This window comes from Trichosurus vulpecula, chromosome 6, assembly GCF_011100635.1.
Source record: "Trichosurus vulpecula isolate mTriVul1 chromosome 6, mTriVul1.pri, whole genome shotgun sequence".
In the NCBI taxonomy this organism is placed as follows: Eukaryota; Metazoa; Chordata; class Mammalia; order Diprotodontia; family Phalangeridae; genus Trichosurus; species Trichosurus vulpecula.
This window is the reverse complement of record NC_050578.1, coordinates 54,939,519-54,963,285: the sequence shown is the minus strand read 5'-3', so window position 1 is coordinate 54,963,285 and position 23,767 is coordinate 54,939,519. Positions and strand designations below refer to the sequence as shown.

Sequence of the window (23,767 nt, the reverse complement as noted above, 5' to 3'; positions counted from 1 at the left end):
TATTGTTCATTATTCTTTGCAACTTGACTACTGTGTAAATAAGTTTAATGCGAAGGTTTATGTGGAATCTATATCAGACTGCATGCTGTCTTGGGTGGGAGCGGGCAGGGGAGGAAAGGGAATTGAAGAAAATTTGAAACTCAAGAACATGTAGAACCAAGTTTTGTAAAGGAAAAATTAAAAATATAATTAAAAAAATAAAATATGAAAAAAAATATGTAATTTTTCAAAAAAAAGTACCTTTTGGATATTTGCCATCGATAATGGAAGTCAGTTTTGTGATTTCATTAAAAGCAGATTGTAACTCTCTCTCTAGATCAGCCTGCCTTCTTTTGGAAATGTCTTTTCTCTCTTCCAACTGTCTTTGATACTGATGATTTTCCTTTTCTAGTTGCTGGCATCTACTTGAAAGTTCCTCCTATTAAACAGAACATCAATCATTATAACAATAGTAATGATCATTAAAACATGACACTACAATTGTTAATGGGAAAAAAAAAATCAGTTACCATTTTTTCTTTCAGATCCTGATTCTCACTTTTAAGAAATGCTGTTTCTTTCTTGGCATCCAGGGCTATGGCTTCAGTATCATGGAGAGACTTCTTTAAATGCTTTAGTTCTTCGTATAACTTTTCACCATTTTCCTGGAAGTACAGAGATGTTAACTATGCATATATATTGACAAAATAATAGATTACATCTATACGAACACTTAAAGTTTTGAAGTGCTTTATGGGCATTATCTTATTTAATAATAATGACAATAATAACTAACATTTTTATAGCGCTTACTATGTGCTAAGTGCTTTATATCGTGCTAAGTGCTTTATAATTATTATTTCATTGGAGCCACACAACAATCCTGGAAAGTAGATGCTATTATTTTCCATATTTCACAGATAAGAAAACTGAGGCAGAAGGAGGTTAAGTGACTTGCCCAGGGTCACATATCTATTAAGTGTCTAAGGTCACATTTGAACTCAGATCTTCCTGACTCCAGGCTTAGTGTTCTATCCACTGCACCATCTACGGGCCTCATGATAAACCTATGTGTGAGCCAGGTATTAGTTATTATTTGTATTATTATACAGTTTTTATTGTTTTTTTCATTTCATTCTATTTTTCAATTAATGAACATATACACTCCCTCTGATGCCCCCTATTTAAAAACAAAAAAAACCCCTCCCAAATCCTCAAATCAAGTAACAAATATGCAAAATCAAGTGAAACAAATTCCTTCATTGTCCAAGACCCACAGATGCTTTTCTTATTCTGCATATTGAATCTATCACCTCACTGTCAGGAGATGGGAAGCACAGTTCATTATCAGTCCCCTAGAATCATGTCTGTTGAATGCATTAATCAAAGTACTTAAGTTTTCAAAGGTATTTGTCTTTACAGAGTTGTTATTGTACTAATTGTTTTGGTTCTACCATCACTTCATAAAAATCTTCCCAGGTTTCTTCTGACCTATCCCTCTTAACATTTCTTATGACATCAGACTATTACATTATATTCATATAATATAATTTATTCATCCACTCACCAGTTGATGATTACCTCCTTGGTTTCTAGTTCTTTGCTACTACTAAAAAGAGCTGCTACAAATATTTCTGTAGACCTATGTCTTTTTTCCTCTTTTTTGGTCTCTTTGGGGAATAGGCCTAATACAGGCATTGCTGGGTCAAATGGTGTACATAGTTTAGTTACTTTTGGTCACAGAACTAAACTGCTTTCCACAATGGCTATACCAATTCATAGCTTGACCAACAGTGCATTTAATGTTCATGGTTTGTCAAAGTCCCTCCAACATTTCATTTTTCTTTTTCTGATCTTTGCCAATCTGATGGTGTGAAGTGGAACGTGTTTCTTTAATGTGAATTTCTTTAATTATTAATGATTTAGAGTATTTCTCCCATATAGCTATTTATATCTCAAATGTGTTCCTTTTGTAAACTGCCTGTTCACATCCTTTGACCATTTTAAATCGATGAATGGCTCTTGTTCACATAAATTTGAATAAATTTCTTACAAATCTTGGAAATGAAATGTTTATCAGAGAAATATAGTTAACTGCTTCTCTTTGTTTCTTGGCTATCTGAATTTTGTTTGAATAAAATCTTTTCAATTATAGATAATCAAAATTGTCCACTTTATCTATCCTTTGTTTGGTCATGCAGTCTTCTATTAATAAATCTGACAGGAAATTTCTTCTTTGTCTTCTCTGTTTATCATGTGACCTTTTATCTCTAAGTTATGTATCCACCTGGAGCTAATCTTTGTATATTGTGTGAGGCATTAATCTAAACTTAATTTGTGTCGGACTACTTTCCCAGCAGTTTTTGTTGAATAGTCCGTCCTTACTGAAGTAGCTGGGTTTGGGTTTATCAAACCCTACAGTGAGCCAGAATTCTTCTGTATGTTGTATACCTAATCTGTTCCATTGATTTAGCTTCTCTATTTTTTAAGCACTTCCAAAGGGTTTTGAAGATTACATTGCTTGTAGTATATTTTGAGAATTGGTACTGCTTAAGTTCCCTTTCTTGCCACTTTTTTTCAGTATTTCCCTGGAGATTCTTGAACCCTTGTTCATCTAGATGAATATCACTATTTTTTATTCTAGCTCTGTTAAGTAATCTTTTGATATTTTGATAGTATGGTATTGAATACATAAATTAATTTAGGTAGCATTGTCATTTTAACTACATTGGCATGGCTCACCCATGAGCAATTAATATGCCTTCAATTATTTAATTCTATTTTTCATAAAATATTTTGTAGTTGGATTCATATATTTCTATGTATGGTAGGTAGACGGTCAAGTATTTATATAATCTCTAGTTATCTTAAGAGGAATTTCTTTATCTTTTCTTGCTGGGTTTCCTTGGTAATACACAGAAATATTGATCATTTATGTCAACTTATTTTATACCTTGCAAGTTTGTGGAAGATTTCATTTCAATTAATCTTTTAGTTAAGACTCTAGGGTTCTCTAAGTAAACCATCATGCCATCTGTAAAAAGCAATTAGTTTTGTTTCCTCCTTGCCTTTGCTTATTTCCTCAATTTCTTTTTCTTATTGTAGTTAGCATTTCTAGCACTATAATGAATAGTAGTAGTAATAATGGACATTCTTAGTTTTTTTGTTGTTCAATTGTTTCAGTAGTGTCCAACTCTTTGTGACCCCTCCCCACTTTGGGAGATAATATTGGAGTGGTTTACCATTTCTTTCTCCAACTTATTTTACAAATGCAGAAACTGAGGCAAGTAAGGTTAAGTGACTTGCACAGGGTAACATAGCTAGTAAGGGTCTGAGGCCAGATTTCAATTCAAGTCTTCCTGACTCCAATCAGGCAGTGTCCTGTTCTTAGTGTTTATCCCTGATCTTAATGGAGAGGCCTCTAGTGTATCTCTATTATATATAATGCTGGCTCACTTAATTCATCTTAAAGGAATGTAACCAGTCCACCCTTATTATTCTCAGATAGGAAACCATTAAGACTCAATCTAATGTGGTTACTGGTTCCCACGGAAAACTTTCCATTCTAGACTTGTAGAATATTAGCAGTGGAAAAAAGACCTTCAAAATCTTCTAGTCAATCCCATTTACTGATAAAAAAAAAACAAAACCTGAGGCCTAGAGAAATAGTGACTTGCCCAAGATCATATAGCTAGCAGGTAGCAAAATCCAAATGACAATTCAGGTTTAGTGACTTTCAACGTAGTACTCTTGTTGCCAAAGCATAATGGGGAAGGACAATGTAGTAAAGTGAATGAGAGGCAAACTGCTGCAACTCTCCTGTCAGAAAGTGGGAGAGGGTTTGGTTAACTAGAAGAGGCTGAAACTGTGTACTGAGGGGAGAGGGGGTTCATGACATTGACACAAATGTAAAGAAGATTATTAAATAAATATTACAGAGTGGGGGCAGAATACTCAAATTGTTTGTAATTAGAGAATTGGCTAAAAATAATTTTCCTGTATTACTGATAATAGCAATAGAGGCAGTCTGATATGAGATAAACCGTGACCTGTTCCCCAATTACACAGTCTCAGCACTTTGGGAAAGTAGGTTACATTTCCAAACTTCACAGAAATATTAGTGACAAAGACAAAAATTGACATTCAGATTAACCCTGCAAAGTAACATTTGAGTGAATCCTAATCCTAGAAGTTATTATTTCATTGGGAGATTATGCACATCTATTGTTATACAATCATATGATGTTAATTTTATTTTACCACTGAACTAGAGAAGTCCATTTTCATATTTTCTACCCTTTGTAATTCTAAAAGCTTCTGTAGTTCCATGATTTGTTCTTCCTTTTCTTTGAGCAGCTGTGATTTTAAATTTAGTTCATTCTGAAAGAATCAAAATAAAAGACAATTTAGAAAATGTACAAACAAGTCAACTAAAGCAAAGACAGTATTAGCAAATACTTTAGCTATTACCAAAGATAGTATTATTGATTTTGAATAAAAAAATATGAGAACTGGAACTGTAAGAGGCCACTTGGTCACTTTTCTCTTCAGACACGCCCTTGTTGTAAAAGCCAAGGCAAGCAAGGTAGTGCAATGGATAGACTGCTGGGCCTGAAGTCTGGGAGATCAGAGTTTAAATCAAGCCTCTGACACTTACTAGCTGTGACCCTGGCCAAGTCACTTACTTGATGTTTGCCTCAGCTTCCTCAACTGTAGAATATGGTTAATATTGGTATCTACCTCCCAGTTGTGAGGGTCAAATGAGATTTTTTTTTTACTGGTTTCCTTGCTGTAGTTCTTTTTGTTAATGGTATTTTATTATTTCCAATTACATGTAAAGACAATTTTTAATATTCATTTAAAAAAATTTGAGTTCCAAATTGTTCTCCTTTCTCTTTTCTTTCCCCCATCCCTAAGGCAGTAAGGAATTTTATCTAGGTTATATATCTATATATCTATATCTATACACACACACACATATACACACACACACACACACACACACACACACGTGTGTGTGTGTAAACATGTAAAGCATATTTCCATATTAGTCTTGTTGTGAAAGAAGAAACAGTCTGAAAGAAAAAGACCAAGCAAAAAAATAAAAAAAAAGTGAAAATAGTATGCTTTGGTTTGCATTCAGATTCCATCAGTTCTTTTTCTGGATGTGGATAGCATTTTCCATCATGAGTCTTTGAAACTGTCTTGGATTCTGTGTTGCTTAGAAGAGCTAATTCATTCATAGTTGATCATGGCAAAAGTTGCTCTTACTATGTACAATGTTGAGATTGTATTTGTAAAGTGCTTAGCACAGTAATTAGAAATTATTTTTAAATCTTTTTCAATTGTGTCCAACTCTTCATAACCCTCTTTGGGGCTTGCTTGGCAGAGATACTGGAGTGCTTTTCCATTTCCTTCTCCAGCTCATTTTACAGAAAAGGAAACTGAAGCAAACAGGGATAAGTGACTTGCCCAGGGTCACACAGCTAGTAAATGCCTGAGGCTAGATTTGAACTCAGATTTTCCTGACTCCAGGCCTGGCGCTCTATCCATTGTGCCAACTTGCTGCCCCTTCCATCCTACTAAATAAGGTATCCAGTTTAAAGAAAAAAGTTTGCAATTCATCAGGATAATCATATGGGATTTTTTTTCAGAAATAAAAGTAGAGATTCAAATTATGATTTTTAAAGTCATGACACTGAATCACTCAAATAATTGTAGGGGAAAATTACAAAGCTATGTAGAAAATATTATTGCATAACAGAAGGAACACATAATCTATCAGTGAAATAAAAATTTCTAATCCCCAAATTTGCTACCATCATTAATTCTGTGTGACAATAAATAATAAATATATAATATTTTATTTTCCTCCATAAATTAGTTCAAAAGGCAGGATTGGGTAGGTTTGTTTTTGTCTTATGAAATGTACAGCAAAGATGTCACTATGGTATAATAGTCATTTTTTCTCTATATAAATCATAGACAAAAAATTCTTTATTATATTCAAAATATAACTAAAATATTTTATCATTTCAAGTTTATACTTGAAACTAGGTAATTTAGATACACCAGAAAATATTGGTACATAAAGGAAATATCAAAGAGTTTAAACACTTTTTTCTCTTAAATTATTCAATGCTAATTAGCAGCAAATTGTCACAATAGCTTTTGAAAGGACAAGAAAATTAGTTTCAAGACATCAAAACCAATTTATGTATTCTGTTAAAAAAGAGTTTTGTTAATAGTTTCTATTTATATAAACAAGTGCTATTCATATATTTTGATTTGGATTTTGCAGAGGGGAAATTTATGTCACATAGACTCCAAGGAAAATCTTGGCCATGCTCAAGTTAAAATATTGATGAGAAAAATTTACTTTTTGAGTTATTTGGAAAAATATATCAAAACCCAAAACTGAACTATAAGCACCAATATGAAATTTTGTTTTCCCTTGGAAACATATTTGTATGCAGAAAGATCACCAGTGCCTCAATTCCTGAGAACAATGAATGACAGATATCTCCTTGTTTCCCTATACTTAATATTTCATTATTTCTTACCTCCTGTTCTTTTATAGTTTGCATTTCCAGAGTCACAAATTCATCTAACTCAAGCTTTTCATTTAATTTCAATTCCATTTCTGTCTTTTTTCTTTGCAGTTGTTCATAATCTAACACCAGATTATCGAAGTTAGCACGCAGCGAATTCAACTCATTCTGCACAGTCTCCTATGGGGGAAAAATCAGACTTTCACTTTAGAATAAGAGTTAGGCTACAAATCAGGAATCCATAATTATCACCTGTTTCTACCATAATCTGCAATTTCACCTTAAGCTAATTTGTACCTCCTATATCCCCAACTCAAACATTTCACTTTTCATTTCAAAGAAATTATATGTTTATAGGTCATTTCCTTTCTTCTCTATCTTATTGTTTCCATTCTTTAGTCAACCACTAATAAGAGTTACTGAAACATGAATCAAGATTTTAAGTTAGTGTAAGTATGAGGACAACAATGTTAGTGGTTCTACTATGTACGTGTCGATCGATCAATCAATCAACAATTATTTATTAAACAACTACTATAAGCCAGGAGTCACTAAGACTTGAGTTCAAATCTGGCCTCAGACACTAGCTAGCTGTGTGATCCTGGGCAAGTCACTTAACCTCTGTTTGCCTTAGTCCACTGGAGAAGGAAATGGCAAATCACTCCAGTATCTTTGCTAAGAAAACCCCATGGGCAGAATGGTCCACAGGACCATGAAGGGTCAGAAATGACTGAATGACAACAACAAGAAGTCAGGCATTGCGCAAGGTGCTGGGGATATGTGTACAAAGAATAGAACAATCCCTGCTTACACTGAGCTTACATTCTAATGGAGGAGACAAAGAGCACACACAAAATGCACATAGCATAAATATAAAGTGAATGCATACATATACACACACATATATATGTATAAAGTAGTAAAATACATGTTAGTTTGGGAAGGAGGATGTTAGCAGCTGGAGTGAAATTACTTTTCCTTTATATTAACAAGCAATTCTTAAATTAGGATCAAGGCTCTTCTCCTTTATTTCCTCATTTAGAGCCCAACCCCCTGTAGATGGTCAGTCTCTGACATGACTAATTGAGATTGCCCTAACCCTCGATCTTGGGTCAGACCTCACCTACTTAGGAGACCTTATTTCTGTCTAGAATGTAAACAGAATCCAATCTGGGTGGATTCTTGCCCTAAGAACACCTTCTGCCCTTGTACCTCTCCATTAGAATTTAGGGTGATCCAGCTCATGAAGGAGAAAACTAACTGGAGTGGTCTGGATAGAGATGGATTCCTTTGTCCAGATTGCTGGAGGTGGCTTAGTCTCACGATCCAGCCAGGTTCTCAGAAGGAGGTGAAGATTCCCCTAGCTCACCTCCTCATTAAATATCCACTAGTCAGGGTTGATTTTTGCTTTTCAGGGGCATTCACTTTTACAAAAATATTTAAGGCTTTCAGTCTCTACATGTTTTTGTCTTTGGTTTTCCAAGAGAAACCAGTGACTATCAATTTATTGGTTATTTAGTCTAATAAATTGATTATTAATTTCCCAGAAACTCTATCTCTTGGGGCTTTTCATTTCTCACACTGAGGGATCAAAAATCCGTTTGGCAGCAGTGAGTAGTGGGGAGTGACATTGGTGAAAGGTGATAAGGGTCTAAACTATTGTGGTCACTGTGTGGATGGAGGGAAGGGGTGAGATGCAAGAGCGCAAAGATTTGGCAACTGATTGGATATGAAAAGTAAGGGGATGAGGAGTCCCGTATAACGTCCAGGTTACGAACGTAAGGGAATAGAAGGGCTAGTTCTGTCTAGATGCCACCAGTTGAAATCATTCCTTCCTTTTAAGGCCCAGTTTAAAGGCCACCCCTTTCACAAAGCTTTTTCTTCTGCTGAAATGTATTTATCCTCACATTTCTTTACGGTACTTTGCAAATATCACATTCCTTTGCATGGTGCTTCATATTTTTTTAGAAATATATCCTATCTCCCAAATTACCTTCTAAGCTTTCTCCCTGAAAAGCACTGTAAGGACTGAATATCTGTGGAATCAAACTGTGTCAAAGGTGAAAGTTTATTCAATAATACATACTACAATCCACAAACTGAACCATAATAAAATTCTTTGAACACTGGTAGTCCAATGCAATCAAAATGGTCACTCAATCAAACCTGAATATTAACTAGGATAATACATTTCCAAAGCATTTTAGATCATATAAAATATAGGACATCACCACTTTTCTCCTCAGTTTTTTCTTAATGCTACGCCATCATATTACTTCATCCTTTGACTGTCCTAATGAAAACTTAGATTCTTTCTAGAAATTAGACTTTTATCTCTACTCATGCCATATTCTTTCTAGAAATTAGAATTTTATCTCTACTCATGCCATATTTTTTGTTTACCAAAAATTCTATCTATTTTGACAATCATATAAGTTTCCTGAAGGCAGGATGAGTTACTCTAATATATTTTTGTATTTAGATCACTGTGCTAGTTTCTGGGAATACATAAGAGGCTCTTGGTGCTTATGAAGTTGATATAAAAAAGACAGGATGGTGAAAGATCAGATTATCCTATGCTAAATAGTTTTTCTCATGCATATGCTGTGTTTTAAATGAGGCTCACTGTCAGAGGAATATGAGTAAAGTTATAAACAAACAAAGAGTCAAAAACAATTAACAAGAAATATACAACTTCACAAAGCACACCGTTCAACCTACCTTTTCTGATATTATTGTTTCACAAAGTTCAACTGAATCCAATAAATCCTGTTCCTGAATCTAGAAAGACATTGTCTGATAAGTACTATAAAACATTGTAATACAACTAAATGAAATTGACACTGTTTTCCCTGACACTCAATAAGATCCAATATTTTTTCGGCTGAGAACTTAAATTTGAAAACACATAGTATAGAATATTGATATTTTTATAAACAAAGTTTACCTCTCAGGGAAAAAATGTTAGATTCTCACTGCATTACTTTGTTACTCATGATTACTATACAGTTTCAATGGCCAAGCCTAAAAGGCTTTCTAATTTCCTCCTCTTTTACATTATTTCCACTGTCTAACTTAGCTGTGCTTAAATTGCTACTACAGAATTGTTATTTCAGGATGAACTAAAATATGGCAGAATCTCATTTTGTTATACCTGCTTATCATAACATTTATCACATATCCATACCGGTTATAATTGGAATTGATAGTAAAGAACTGATATTAAGCTAATATTTTTTGCATCATCTTGACTATTTACCCAATCCCCTTCCTAACGCTATCTTAGAAATACCATAAATTTTAAAAAATATAATAAAATACTAGCTAGGTGAATCTGTAGTATCCAATGGAGTCAGCTACATGTCACAGTGGATAGACTGTCAGACATTTAACATGGAAGACTTGAGTTCAAATCCTGTCTCAGAAACTTACTGGCTGTGTTGCAACAGGCAAACCATATAACCCATAAGTCTCAGCATCCTTGCCTGTAAAGTGGAGATAATAACAGCACCAACTTCGTAGGACTTTTGTGAACATCAAATGAGATAATATCTATAAAGCACTTTTCAAACCTTAAAGCAATATGCTAATATTACTACATTTCACAAATTCAAACAAGAAAACAAAAATTCTTTCTAGAACCTTCTATATAAGTTATGCTAAAGAATCTTCCTTTATTTACTAAGTTACACCAAGTTCATTGATAGTATACTAAATATAGGAAACACTCAAGAAAGTGTTTTATAGATCAGGGAAGAATGGTCTATTTCTACAGATTAATATGCTGCCAAAGGTCAGCACAACAAAGTCCTGGTATAATTGACAGCAAACCAGGGATAACAGATTTAATTTCCCAAAGCCCTTTGACTGTGGGGGGTGGTGGTGGTTACATAATCAGGGAGCCCAACTAGTGCATCATGTGCGTGGTCTTGGCAAACCAAAAAAGGAAGCACTAAGGTAGTGTTCATTGGTGACAGGGCTGGAGGCAGCCGTATCCTTACTGATATATACTTGGATTTAGGGGGATTTGTTCTGGTTGTCAAATAGGGGCAATATTGTCAATAATGAGTAATGACTTAAGAACAACCCAGATTTCTCCTTAAAATTATACACCCGTAATATGCTTACAAACAGTACAATACAATGTAGTGATGTAAAGGCTTCTGTATCACACTATCTATGTTACCTGGTTTAGCTTTGTGGCTGGATTCCACTCCATTTCAGATATCGTTTCAAGAGTATTACCGAAAATATCAAACTCTGAGCACACGGCTAAAACGAGAGGGAGAAAGAACAAGTTCCACGTATGAAAAATCTCTGATGGTTTCTTTTTCAAAAGTGCCTTCAAAATGACCCAGGATTATACGACGTACAATAATCACAACTTTAGGTAACAAGTTAAACTATGCCTCCTACAACTACAACACTGACAGGATCAGCCTCCTATCTTACGGAAATAATTCAATAGGATCTTTCAATTGAAGACAGGTTGGATTTAGAAGGAAAGTAGATGAGAGGAGGTAGATAACGTCTCTCTGTGATGTGATGGCAAGAAAGCACCTAAAGGGCCTTAACAATTAATTTTGTCAATCATCAGCGCCTCCATTATCTTATTTGTTTCAGTATCGAGCTGTCCCTTATAAAATTCTATGAGCAAAAAGGAAGAGATGAAATCATTGGTGGTAATTAGTCTGGAGTTTTTATGTCAAACAACTTGGGCTGTCTTATGCTCTTCGTGTACAGTTACTTTATGATGCTAAGCATTTTAGTAATTTAAACAAGGTTTCTATATTTGAAATATATATATGTAGCTTAATTTTTAATTTAAAAGCTAATGTTAATACTTTGGACTTACGCCTAATTTGACATTACCCATCATCTCCTAAAATTTACTTTAAGTCTTTCCTCCACTACCTGGAATGATTGAGAACCTCGTCTAAATGTGGAATGGTGGATCTCCAGGGGAGTCAGAGTATATTGAATATAATACTGATACATTAATTTTGAAATTCCAGACAACAGCATCACAGATACACAAGTGTTTCAATGTACTGAATGTTGAGATACAAACAGAAGTGAAATGTGTGTTAGTCAGTAGGTGGCTACTGAGAGACGGTACAGTGGAAAAAGCAGCAAACTTGGAGGACAGAAGACCTGGGTTTAAAGCCATGTCAAACACTCAATAGCTGTGTGACTGGGAGCAAATAGGTTAATTGTGTTAAACCTCAATTTCCTCATCTGCAAAATGGTGATAATGGTACCTACCACATGGAATACTGTGAAGATCAAATGAGATAACAGAAAGCACAATGTAAATATCAGCTATTATTCATTTCAAATGTACAGAGGTTGATTGCAAACATATCTGGCTAGGACATGATGGTGATGGGGCTAGAGGAAGCTCTACCCTCACTGATTATACTTGGCTTTATGCAGCCTTGTTTTGCTTGTCAAATGGCAATAATACTGTCAACACTGAGAAAAGACCGGAACCCAGATTTACTCTTGAAATTACTTCTCATCTGCAAATTTCATTAGTTCTTTGGTTGTGTGACAATATTCTATCAAAATTCTCATTACAAATCAATATTGGTTAATGAAGTATATATAACACTATTGAAACAAACTGATATGATGTACTTGAATTGTTTTTGAAACTATTATGATTTAGATAATTAGAATGACAGCACAAAGTTGTTTCACCAGAATTACTTACATTCATCAGTTTCTACTATGGAAGGTATGGCAGCTTTGACTGATTTGGTCACAATGGCCTTTGTGGTATCAAAGTCATCTATATAGCCAATATCCTTCATTTTGTTTGTTTTGCCAGGGCACCAAGTGACTCTTCGTTTTCTTTTGGCCTAAATTGTAAACAAGCAAAATGACTACATAGAACACAGATAAAATGCAGGACGAGGGGAATGCTTTCAAGTTTTTATAAGTCACTTTATTATTGTGATTCCTGCTATGCAAAATTCAGCCCCTTAAAATCAACAGTGATATTCCAAATGAGACAGGTTTTTTCCTCTAATGTCTGCACACTGGTTAGTTTCCAAATACTTAATGGAATTGGCATTTAGGCTTCACTTTTGAGATAATTTTGTGCTTCTTGTTTAAGATAAATCAATTGGAACACGATCAATTTGAATTATTCTTTGCTATTCTCGTAGTATCAGGGAACTGGCATCAAATTTCCAATACGTTGGTCAAGATGGCCCTGTGTTGTACTGTAGGAAAACACTTCTAGGCATGAGCAGGACTACAAGCCAGGAGAAGGGCAAGGTGTTGCATCTGGGAGACATACACAATGTCATATTTGTCCAAGGGTCGCAGCAATCTATAACCTAAGGAGGAGTCCTATCAGCACCTCTTACTACCCCAATGTCACATTAGAAGAAAGCATTGCCAGTCTCTGCTCTAACACAAATTAAGGACAAGATTTGGCCTCTTTCTAATCCAAAGCTACACCATTAATCTGACTCATTCACTTACTAGGAGGGTTGGTTTACCTGAGATTCTAACATCTACATCAGTGGTGTTACACTCAAAGAAAAATGGGTTGATGCCCAAAGGGCTATAAAAATGTGCATACACTTTGACCCAGCAACACCCTTTCTAGGTCTGTATGCCAAAGAGAAAATACAAATGGGAAAAGGACCCACATGTATACAAATATTTATAGCAGCTCTTTTTGTGGTGGGCAAGAACTGGTCATTGAGGGGATGCCCATCAATTGGGGAATGGCTGAACAACCTGTGGTATATAAATGTAACAGGACACTATTGTGCTATAAGAAATGATGAGCAGGCAGACTGCAGAAAAACCTGGAAAGATTTATATGAACTGATACTGAGTAAAGTGAGCAGAACCAGGAGAACATTGTACACAGTAAAAGCCACATTCTGTGATGACTAACTTTGATAGACTTGGCTCTTCTCAGCAATGCAAGGATCTAAGACAACTCCAAAGGACTCATGATGGAAAATGCTGTCCACATCCAGAAAAAAAAAATATGGAGTATGAATGCAGATTGAAGCATATTACTTGCTCTCTTTCTATTTTTTTTTGTTTGTTTCTTCTTTCTCGTGGTTTCTCCTATTGGTTCTAATTCTTCTTTACAACATGACTAATGTGAAAATAGGTTTAATATGAGGGGGAAGGGAGAGATGGGGAGAAAATCTGGAGCTCATAATATTATGGAAGTAAATGTTGAAAACTAAAAATAAATTAAAAAAAAAGAAAAATGGGTTGACTTAGAAATGGACAAATTAACATTTTCAAGGTTGTACTATATTTGTGTTTATTTTGTTAAATATTTCCCAATTACATTTTAATCTGATTAGAGCCAGTTTGACCTATACCCTCTGTTAGAGTACAGAGGGCTGGCATTGGAGTGAAAGTGTCCAGGTTCTGCCTCTGATATACTAGCTGGGTAAGCACAAACAAGTCCCTGAACTTTCCAGATCTGGATCAAAAACACAAGGAAATCATGTGCTGAGCTTCTTGAACACACTCTATAGATGCATAATATGAACCCAGAAAATTTCACATGAACAGTAGGGAAGCATATAAAATATATGAAATATATTGTGTAATATGTATTTGTATATTACACATAATGTATTATTTATATATATTCTCTCCATGCAAATATATGAGTATATTTATATATTTAATACAAACATATAATTATACGTCTCTTTAATATAAACCATAAATTTATTAATGAACAATAGCATAAAATTATATTAATACAAAAGGTATCATAAATATTATAATCATATCATAAAGATAGCAATCATATCAACATAAGTATATTACAAATAATTATATCAATATGCAATACTGATATAACATTACATAAAGATTATATAATAAAATATAATAATTATTCAAATTTTACCTTGAGATCTTGCTGTAATGTGACGGTAGAGGAGGTCACCAACATCTGTGTTAAATTATGAATTTTGTCATTTTGTACCTTTTGAAGCAAGTCTTTCTCTTCCAAAAGTTGGGCTAGTTGATCTTTCTCCATGGCTTGGACACGAGTCTCTGAAGAAACCTAAAGGATGGATTTATTGTATATTACAATTTTGATTGTTATATTTTTTAGTAAGACTACATTTGAAAGACTAAGAAGTAATTCAGAAGAATGAGTTTACATATAAACTAAAAACACTACAAGAACATATTTTACACATTTCAGTCTTCCAAATCAAAGAAGAAGTTATAATAATTTCCTAAAGAACTTAGTAAAAATATACAACATTGTCCTCAAAATGCCAGTGTCATTGATAATTACTACTGACCTAGCATGCCTGGGTAAAAAGAGACAATACAATTTAAGTAATTTTGATGAATGAGACTTCTAGGACACAAACAACAGGCACAATAGGAACAGAAGCATAATAATCACGGTTTACTTGTACATACAAAACAGGAAGATCAACGGACAGAGGTAGTAATTAACAATGAATAACATCAAAGGACCCAACAACAATAACAACAAAAAACGTACGGTGTCATATTTATCCGCAAATTCACAAAATATAAAAAACTAGAGTGAAATGGTTATCTTAATTAAAGGATGGAAATTCGATCCCATGAAAATATCACTGAGTCTTCAAGGGATGGGACACTTATCTAGCTCTTGAAGGGCATACCTTATCCAAAACAGAAAAGGTTAGGTGAAAAGGTAGTGGTGTAATACTATATCTCAGTGAGATAAATACATGTAAGAAAATTCAGGAATCCAAGGGAAAAAACATGGAAAGCAAACAGATAAAAGCAAACAGGATAAACAGAGGAAGAAACAGAACATTGTCAGGGGATTACACTATAGATCACCTAGCCAAAAGGTGAAATTAGATGAAATCATTTTGGAAACATATTATAAACCTGGCAGAAAGGGGCTTAAATTATATGGATATGTATTGGTACAATTATGCTGATGAATAGGACAAAGGAGGTAACACTACTAGGTGACTCCTCAATCAATCTACAAATTCAGATTTTGAAAAGATACGTACAGTGGATGGAAGCAAATGCCTATAATTAGGATGAAGACAAAAGAAGAGTCCAGGTCTTTATAGCACAGTGATAGCAGTACAAAAGAAGGTTAAAGAAGGGTTGGAACCACACTAAAGAGTCTCCTGACAGAATTTTGGTTTCATATGACCGATTTTAAACTCTTTTCTCAGTCATAAGTAAAATTGGCCAGATTGTCAGACCTGAGTTTAAGTGTAACTGTTCTAATGAACAATAATTAGGAGAATTTTGAAGGTATTTCTGGCTAAGTTTGGGGCCATGCCAGTACTATATATGTGTGTGGCCTCCCACATGGATGAGCAACAAGCTCTATTAATGGGCTGATACATGATTTTAAAAGGAATAGTGTAGGGTTGAGAACAAGGTATAGGTCTAGTGATCTGGACTTGGAGCATTCTTGACAGAATGTTGCCCCTTGATATGTTAGACTGCACAGTGGTTGGCTCACAAGGTGGGGTGAGGAGTTGTGTCAAAGAGAAACTTTGAATTAAATTCAATTCATTAGATAACAGGATAGTCAATAGATTTGTGACCTCACTGACAAGAGTACTCTCTCCAATGGTGCCAATAAAAACTCATCCGGGCCTTCTCATCTGATGTGATCCTTGTCTATGTCTTAACATCAATCTTCCCCAATAATTCACCAAAGGTAATGAGGGCCCTACTCTAGATTTCTTGACATTGAATAGGCACCAATGAAACCAAAGGGTAGTCTATAAGTTACCCCTCTATTTCACAACCCAACTACCTCACCTCCAACGTCCTTATAGACCTACCTATGTGGTTTATTTGCAATAGCCTCCTAAAAGGTTTTCCAAGATTCACTTTTTCCTCTTCTAATCTGTCCTTCATGCCATTTTTGGCATAATCTTTCTTGGTAACAAATCTGTTGATGGCATTCATTGACAGAGGAATGTAAACATAGTTAAGTACTTAAATGCTTGTTCAATGAATGCCTTGTTGATCACTCAAAAAACTTCAGTGGCTCTGCTCTTTTTTACCTACTTCTGTTGTTACTGTTGTTGTTGAGTCATTTTTTCAGTCAGGTCCAACTCTTCATGACGCCATTTGGGGTTTTCTTGGCAAAGATACTGGAGTGGTTTGCCATTGTCTTCTCCAGCTCAATTTTTAGAGATAAAGAGCTGAGGCAAACAGGGTTAAATGACTTGCCCTGGGTCACACAGCTAGCAAGTGTCAGGAAGATGAGTCTGATTGACTTCAGGTCTAGCACTCTATCCACTGTGCCATCTAGCTGCCCCTTTATCTACTTAGTGGAGCTTCGATTCTTTTATATGGTCTTTCAGTATCTGATATCAGCCTACCTTACCAGTTTCATGCTAATCCCTATTGCCAGGCAATTTATGTTCCAGCAAATTTGGATAACTTCCTGTCCTTAAAAGACTCCTTGGCTTCCATGGTTTTGCTCAGTTACATATATCTTGAATGTCCATATTCAATCATCACATCCTCCAGCATGTATGTTTCAACCCCCCATTAGTGGGCCTCTTCTCCTCAGATGTCATGCAACATTTTGATTGCCAACTGTAAACTGTTTACTAATTATAACATTAATGATGTCTGTGTTGGCATTTTATGCCCCACTAGACAATAAGCTCCATTAGAACTACTTTTTCCTCTTTAGAAGCAATTAACACAGTGATCTGTACACAGTAGGAACTTAAACATTTTTTAAATAAATGAATGTTGAATACATTCATGAAACAAAACACAACAGGAATTAGTGTGTTTATGCTGCATATTGCTGCTAATATGTTAACAGGAGAGGAAGAGATTAAAAAAACAAAACAAAAAACACTAAAGTCCAGTGAAAAGATATATCAACTAAGTATTGCAGTCCCATTTTCTGTAGTCACAACCCATCTCCTTGGTACGATTAAACATTACCTAAGGTCAGAAGACCTTAAATCAGTATATACAGAGAAACTAAGCTATTTGCAAATGAAAAATAAAATAAATTTTCAAAATTGTATTTCTTGGGGGAAATAAATCCCTAAAAGGCAATACATCTAATACATTATTGTAAACTTAGTTTACTAGCTCATTTTTAAAGTGTATTTCATTATTTTCATCCTGGATCAAGTTTCTTTCTGTACTAGGACAAATCATCACTCAGTTTCCCACTATCCTATAGGGTTCACACATACCTCCTCTAGTTGTTTTTTCAAATCTATTATTTCCTTCCGATATCTTTTCAAGAGAGCTTCATCATCCAATACCTCATTAACATGGGGTGTATTTTTCATATATTTAGCAGTACTGGCAAACTGAAGGGAAAAAAGAACATTAACGATTATAATCATTTAATTAAATGTATTGGGGGAAAAAATGAACCAGTAACTATATATCCTGATCAATTCAATCCTGTAACTGTAACTTGCACCAGCTAACAATAGTTTTCTAGAACAGGAAATATTAATTTCAAGATGGGCATGATGAGATGTAATTGACAAATATAAGTTTCTACTTCACTTGGGAACTTCAGGTAACTTTCATGACCATTTCATTCTCTGTTACTTTATGCCAAAGAAAGAGCAGGCCTTCACACAACTGTGTTTTAATTGCTGCTAAAGTACACTAGGCCAAATCTCATCCTAGAAATAATCACTGTAGCACATGAATATAGGAACTCTAACAGGTATAAAAGCAACCATACCCCAGGGAGATAGCTAAGAATCCATTCATCAACATGAGGGGATACACTTAGTACACTTAGTGAAATGCCAAGTTACTTGACTTCAGCAATTGTGATGATCAAATGTACAAGATTGTTCTCCCAAACCTGTCCCTTTCAACCAGGCTAATCCTCTTGACTGCCTCCCCTTAAGTTTGAAACCTTGGAATCATCTTTCACTCTTCCCTCCCACTGCACATTGAATCACCTGCCAATAACCAGTAATTCCATCTCAAATCCAAACCCTTCCTTTTTTCCTTTCCCACTCCTATTATGTCTCCATGAAGGAGCCATGCAGCACATTCATGTACCAACAGCTTGTAAGCAACAGGGGGCAAATTACCACGATAATTTTCCAAGAAATCAAGGTGGTGTCAATAGCTTTTGACAATCAATGATCTGAAAAATATATGTTGAAAATGATCTTTATTGACACGCTGTAACCACAGTCAAGGTTCATTTTGTATCCGTAAACATCCATAAGTACTATCACAATTATGCAGTACCCTGGCACATCTTCACATTTACTCTGCATGTGATAGAACTATAGAGCCACTCAGGTCAATTACCTGATCCTTATATTGCCTGATTATCATCACATGGCTCTATTCCTTTCAGCCCCCTCTTCCGTTTTTCAATCAGAATACGGCTTTCAATTCCTCACCATATACTTTTAATTCTCTGAAACATGGCTGTTGCCCTCACCACCTGTACAGAATCTGTCCATGATTTCTCTTCCCTCAGTACTCATACTCCTCAACCTCCCTGCTACATCTAACACTGTTAGCCAAGGAAGGGAGAGATGGCCTTCTGTTTCCTTGGCTTCCATGACACTATACAATCCAGATTCTTCTTCTCTCTGGATGGCTCCTTTTCTCTTCCACTGCCATTAAAGGTACACCTACGTTTCCTATCTCTTCTTCTTTGACTCCCCTGTACGACACACACATACTCTATGCTCTACTCATTGAGCCGTAAATATACTATGTGCTTTCCTACCTCTGCTGGTACTATTTTTTCCTCCTTGAATTTTTTCCACACTATTTTGGTCACTAAGGGTCAACTGAAATAGCAACTCTTCTCCAAAGAAGAAGTTCACCTTCACCATAACAGCTAGAAGTAATTCCTCCATCTTTCATTTTTTATATATATGTTGTCTGTACCCTTAAGTACTCATGTGCCCACTTATCACACTACTTTCTAGTTTTCTGAGCACGCCTTATATTCCTTACTAGAGAATGGCCCAGAGTGTCTTAGAAATCTTTGTATTACATGTAGTTCCTAGTCACATCTAACATACAGTGTAGATTCCCGTAGCATTTGTTGAACAATATTTAATGGAAAGCATGTTAACTTGATTGATGTGAAATTTTTACTCTAACAATGGAATCAGCTCTCAATTTTCCATCAGTAGCTCTGTTTGGTTTAGATTCCACAGAACGTGATGCCAACAACCTATTTACACCTGGTCATCTGTCCACGTAGACCCCAGTACTGTTTTCCACTTTTCTTTTATGTGTTATCTTCTCCCACTACATTCTAAGTTCCCTGAAGTCAGAACTTTCTTTTTCTTATTTGTATCCTCAGTGTTTAGCATGGTGCCTGGGACATAGTAGGCACTTAGTAAATGTTTAGTGAACTGAATTATTTAATCTTGGTATTCTTTCTTTTCCTAAAAATGACTTCCAGTAGTAATTTTGTGTTTTACAAAGTGAAAAAAAAAAAAAACAGCACTTACTTGGAGAGTACTAAGTGTTTCATCAAAAGACACTGGAGTGATAGTGCAAATAATAAGAGTTTTTGTATTTCCTCCTAAGGAATTCTGGAGAATTCGAGTCAACTTGCTATCTCGATAGTTTATGAAACCTCTTGAGAAGAAAAATGGGGCGGGGAAGAAAAAAATTAGTAACTTTTACATGTGCAATGAAAGAACGCTTGTTAAAATAAAGATTGTTCCTTAAACACCAATATAATAATATAATGTATGAGCTTAAGAACCATCTTTATCTTTATAATATTAGATCACTGGTCATACAACTAGGAAAGTTATCTCTATTTTTATTAATATCCTACAAGCAACATGAGTAGGCTAAAATCATTACTACTGTATGACCTAATAAAGTGGGGAATGAAGTTCAGTCATATATATAAGAAATTAAGTTCATTGAGTCATCAAGACTTTATAAAGCAAAAACAATATATTTTATATCTGAGTGGTATTGAAATGTTACCCATTTTGCCCCATTCAGATATTTAGACATCCATAAGTACATATGAAATGATGCAAGCTTACCCAGCTTGTCCATCACTAAGCTTCTTGATCACTTGTCCCAGTATGAACAAACTCCTATTAATATTACAGCCTTCTTTGAGTCGAAGTCCTGCAATTAGAAAAAATATACATATACATATATGCATTAAAACAAATGTAAATTGTCAGTAAGCAGTCTTATTCATCTGTTAAATTACTAGAAACCTGGAATTGAAAAGCTGAGCTGCACAATTCCACAACTGGCAGGAAACCAAATATGTTCTGATTAGCTGAGGTGGTGATAATGAGCACCCTTGCTTCACTTCTGATCTTACTGTGGAGGTTTCTACATGCTGATGGTTTTAGATAGATACTACTTATCATTTTAAGGAAAGCTCCATTCATTCCTGTCCTTTCTTGTATTTTCAATAGGAATGGGTATTCTGTTTTGTCAAAAGCTTTTTCTGAATCTACTGAAATAATCATATCATACACACATGAGCCCTCTGTTTGTGTATACTCCTGTCTTAATGATGAAGTTCTTTAGGAGTTACAAGCATCATATTCCCATCTGCGAATATAAAAAGTTTAACCATACTGAATTCCTCATGATTTTTCTTCCCGGTTTACCTTTTTCTGTTTGAGTCTTCTATTTGAAAGTCAAATTTTTTATTATGCTCTGGTCTTTCCATCAGGAGTACTTGAAAGTCCTATATTTCATTAGAAAGTCATATTTTTCCCTTGAAGAATTATACTCAGTTTTGCTGAGTAGGTTATTTGCTGTTTTTCCTGGGTAGGTTATTTTTGATTGTAATCCTAGCTCCTCTGTCCTCCAGAATATCACATTCCAAGCCCTCTGATCCTTTAATGTAGAAGTTGTTGAATGCTGAGTTTTCCTGACTTGGCTCCATGATATCTGAATTGTTTCTGTCTAGCTGCTTACAATATTTTCTCCTTGACCTGGAAAGTCTGGAATTAGGAAATGAGATTCCTGGGAGTTTTCATTTTGGGACCTCTTTCAGGAGGTGATTGGCAGATTCTTTCCATTTCTCTTTTACCCTCTGTTTCTAGGATATCAGCATCATTTTCCTAAATAATTTCTTGAAGTATGATGTTTAGGCTCTTTATTTGATCATGGCTTTCAGGTAGTCCAATAGATTAGATTACTAGATTATTTCTTCTTGTATGGTTTTCCTCATTTTCTTCTATTTTTTTTTTCATTCTTTTGACTTTGTTTTATTGTTTCTGGATGTCTCATGGAGTGATTAGCTTCCACTTGACCAATTCTAATTTTTAAGGATTTATTTTTTTCAGTGAGCTTTTATACCTTTTTTTTTCCATTTGGCTAATCCTGCTTTTTAAGATTTTATTTACTTCAGTATTTTTTGTGCCTCCTTTACCAAGCTGTTGACTCTCTTTCCATGACCTCCTTCATCACTTTCATTTCTTTTCCTATTTTTCCACTACCTTGCTTATGTCATTTTAGAAATCCTTTACGAATTGTTTTTGGGCCTTTGAGCAATTCACACTTTTCTTTGAGGCTCTGCATGTAGTTGCTTTGATTTGTCTTCTGAATTTGTGTTTTGATCTTTCCTGTCACCTCAGTAATTTTCCACGATCATGTTCTTCTTTTGTTGTTTGCTCATTTTCCCAGCCTATTTCTTGACTTTTAACTTGATGCTAAAGTTGGGCTAGTTTTGGTCTATGAATTACTTTAAAGCTAGTTGGGTTGTACGCCAAGGTTTTCAGAGACATTTTCTCTTGCACTGCTTGTAACTGTCATATGAGGCAATGCTGCACGTAATCTTCCACCACCTTCCACCAAACTGTTTCACAAACAAGTTCGCATTTTATAGTGAGGTTGTCAATAGTTGTTATCTCTCTCTAACTGGCAAGAACATCAAATGTTTTGGTGTCTAATGAGACAGCTGGGTGTCACAACGGATAGAGAACTCGACCTGATGTCAGGAAGGCCTGAACTCAAATCTGGCCCCAGACACTAATTAGCTGTCTGGGCAAGTCACTCAAACTTTGCTTCCTCAGTTTCACAGCAGTAAAACGGGGACAATAATAGCACCTTTCTCAGGGTTGCTGTGAGGATCAAAAGGGATGCTATTTGTAAAGAACTTTGCAAACCTTAAATTGTTAAATACTAGTGACTTATTATTTATCTTTATTAATATTGCTCCAGTAAGTAGTAGTCATCTTCATGGTGGTCTTTTTGCTCATAGCAACATGAACCTCACAGGATGAGAAAAGTAAGTGTCTAATGAAACATTTACTAATCTTGGGTAGAATATGAAACTAACCTTGCCAACTCCTTTCTTTGTCTTTTTGAGGACAACCTGTGAAATATTCTTTTATTCAGTTGTAACTTCCTTTTGTTTTTGCTTTTATTTATTTGGAGAATATCAATATAGAAAACTCCCTTTTGTTTCGATTTTTATTTATTTGGAGAATATCAATATTGATATAGTTCACTCTCCAGTAATCTATCACCTTGTTGATCACTGACAAAATAACCATCTTGAAAATACTCAACATTAATATTTATAGACAGTTTGACAATAGTAAAATTCTTAGCCTGTTTCTACCATTCACCACCATCATAGTGGATGAATGAATGTACACAGGATCAAAGGTTGGTTTTTTTCCCCCTTTGTTTCATGGGTTGCCATGGACAACTTCCCAGTGATAAGCCTCTCCGTGGTCAGCTTGGTCCTCAGAGAGCAGACTCAATCTGGGGTCAGGAACAGTCTATTAAACCTTTCCATGATGCTAGATCCTACTAGAGCTTATGATTTGCCTTTGCAAATATAGAGTCCCTACCTCCATGACACAATGAGGCATCAGAGTAGTATTCTATGGAGGTTGAACTCTGATGCTTCATTGTAGGATCATGATGACCTTGAGAGTGGCTTCTCAAAGAATTGTCATAAGGTCCCTCAAAAGGAAACACCTCTTACTACCAGAATTCATAAAGGAAGGAAACCCACATTAATGTCAAAAATGTGGGAAGGCTTTCCAAAAGAACATGTAACTTAGAGCAGAGGAGTCAAACCTGCGGCCCTCATTACGGCCCACATGGCTTCCAAGTGCAGTCTGAATCAGACTAAAATATAATTAGGAAATATTTTTTTTTATGTACTATAATTCCACTAGTTCTATTTTAATTTATTCTATACAAATGATCATTCAAAGTGTCCTGAAAGTACTTTACAGGCCCAGGCGCTATTTTAGCAA

General features: G+C 35.1%; 1 protein-coding gene across 1 annotated transcript in view; it reads right to left on the bottom strand.

Moving 5' to 3' along the window:
- The window catches only part of CENPE (centromere protein E), a 109,127-nt gene that overhangs the window by 72,937 nt on the left and 12,423 nt on the right, over window positions 1-23,767 (bottom strand). Inside the window, exons 10-20 of the mRNA XM_036762331.1 lie at window positions 20,567-20,654; window positions 20,012-20,141; window positions 17,747-17,866; window positions 14,437-14,595; window positions 12,247-12,394; window positions 10,717-10,802; window positions 9,252-9,311; window positions 6,543-6,710; window positions 4,240-4,359; window positions 510-644; window positions 241-418 (exon numbers count right to left, since the gene is read on the bottom strand). Of these exons, the coding sequence (XP_036618226.1) occupies window positions 241-418; window positions 510-644; window positions 4,240-4,359; window positions 6,543-6,710; window positions 9,252-9,311; window positions 10,717-10,802; window positions 12,247-12,394; window positions 14,437-14,595; window positions 17,747-17,866; window positions 20,012-20,141; window positions 20,567-20,654 (1,392 nt within the window). The remainder of the gene's footprint in view (window positions 1-240; window positions 419-509; window positions 645-4,239; window positions 4,360-6,542; window positions 6,711-9,251; window positions 9,312-10,716; window positions 10,803-12,246; window positions 12,395-14,436; window positions 14,596-17,746; window positions 17,867-20,011; window positions 20,142-20,566; window positions 20,655-23,767) is intronic.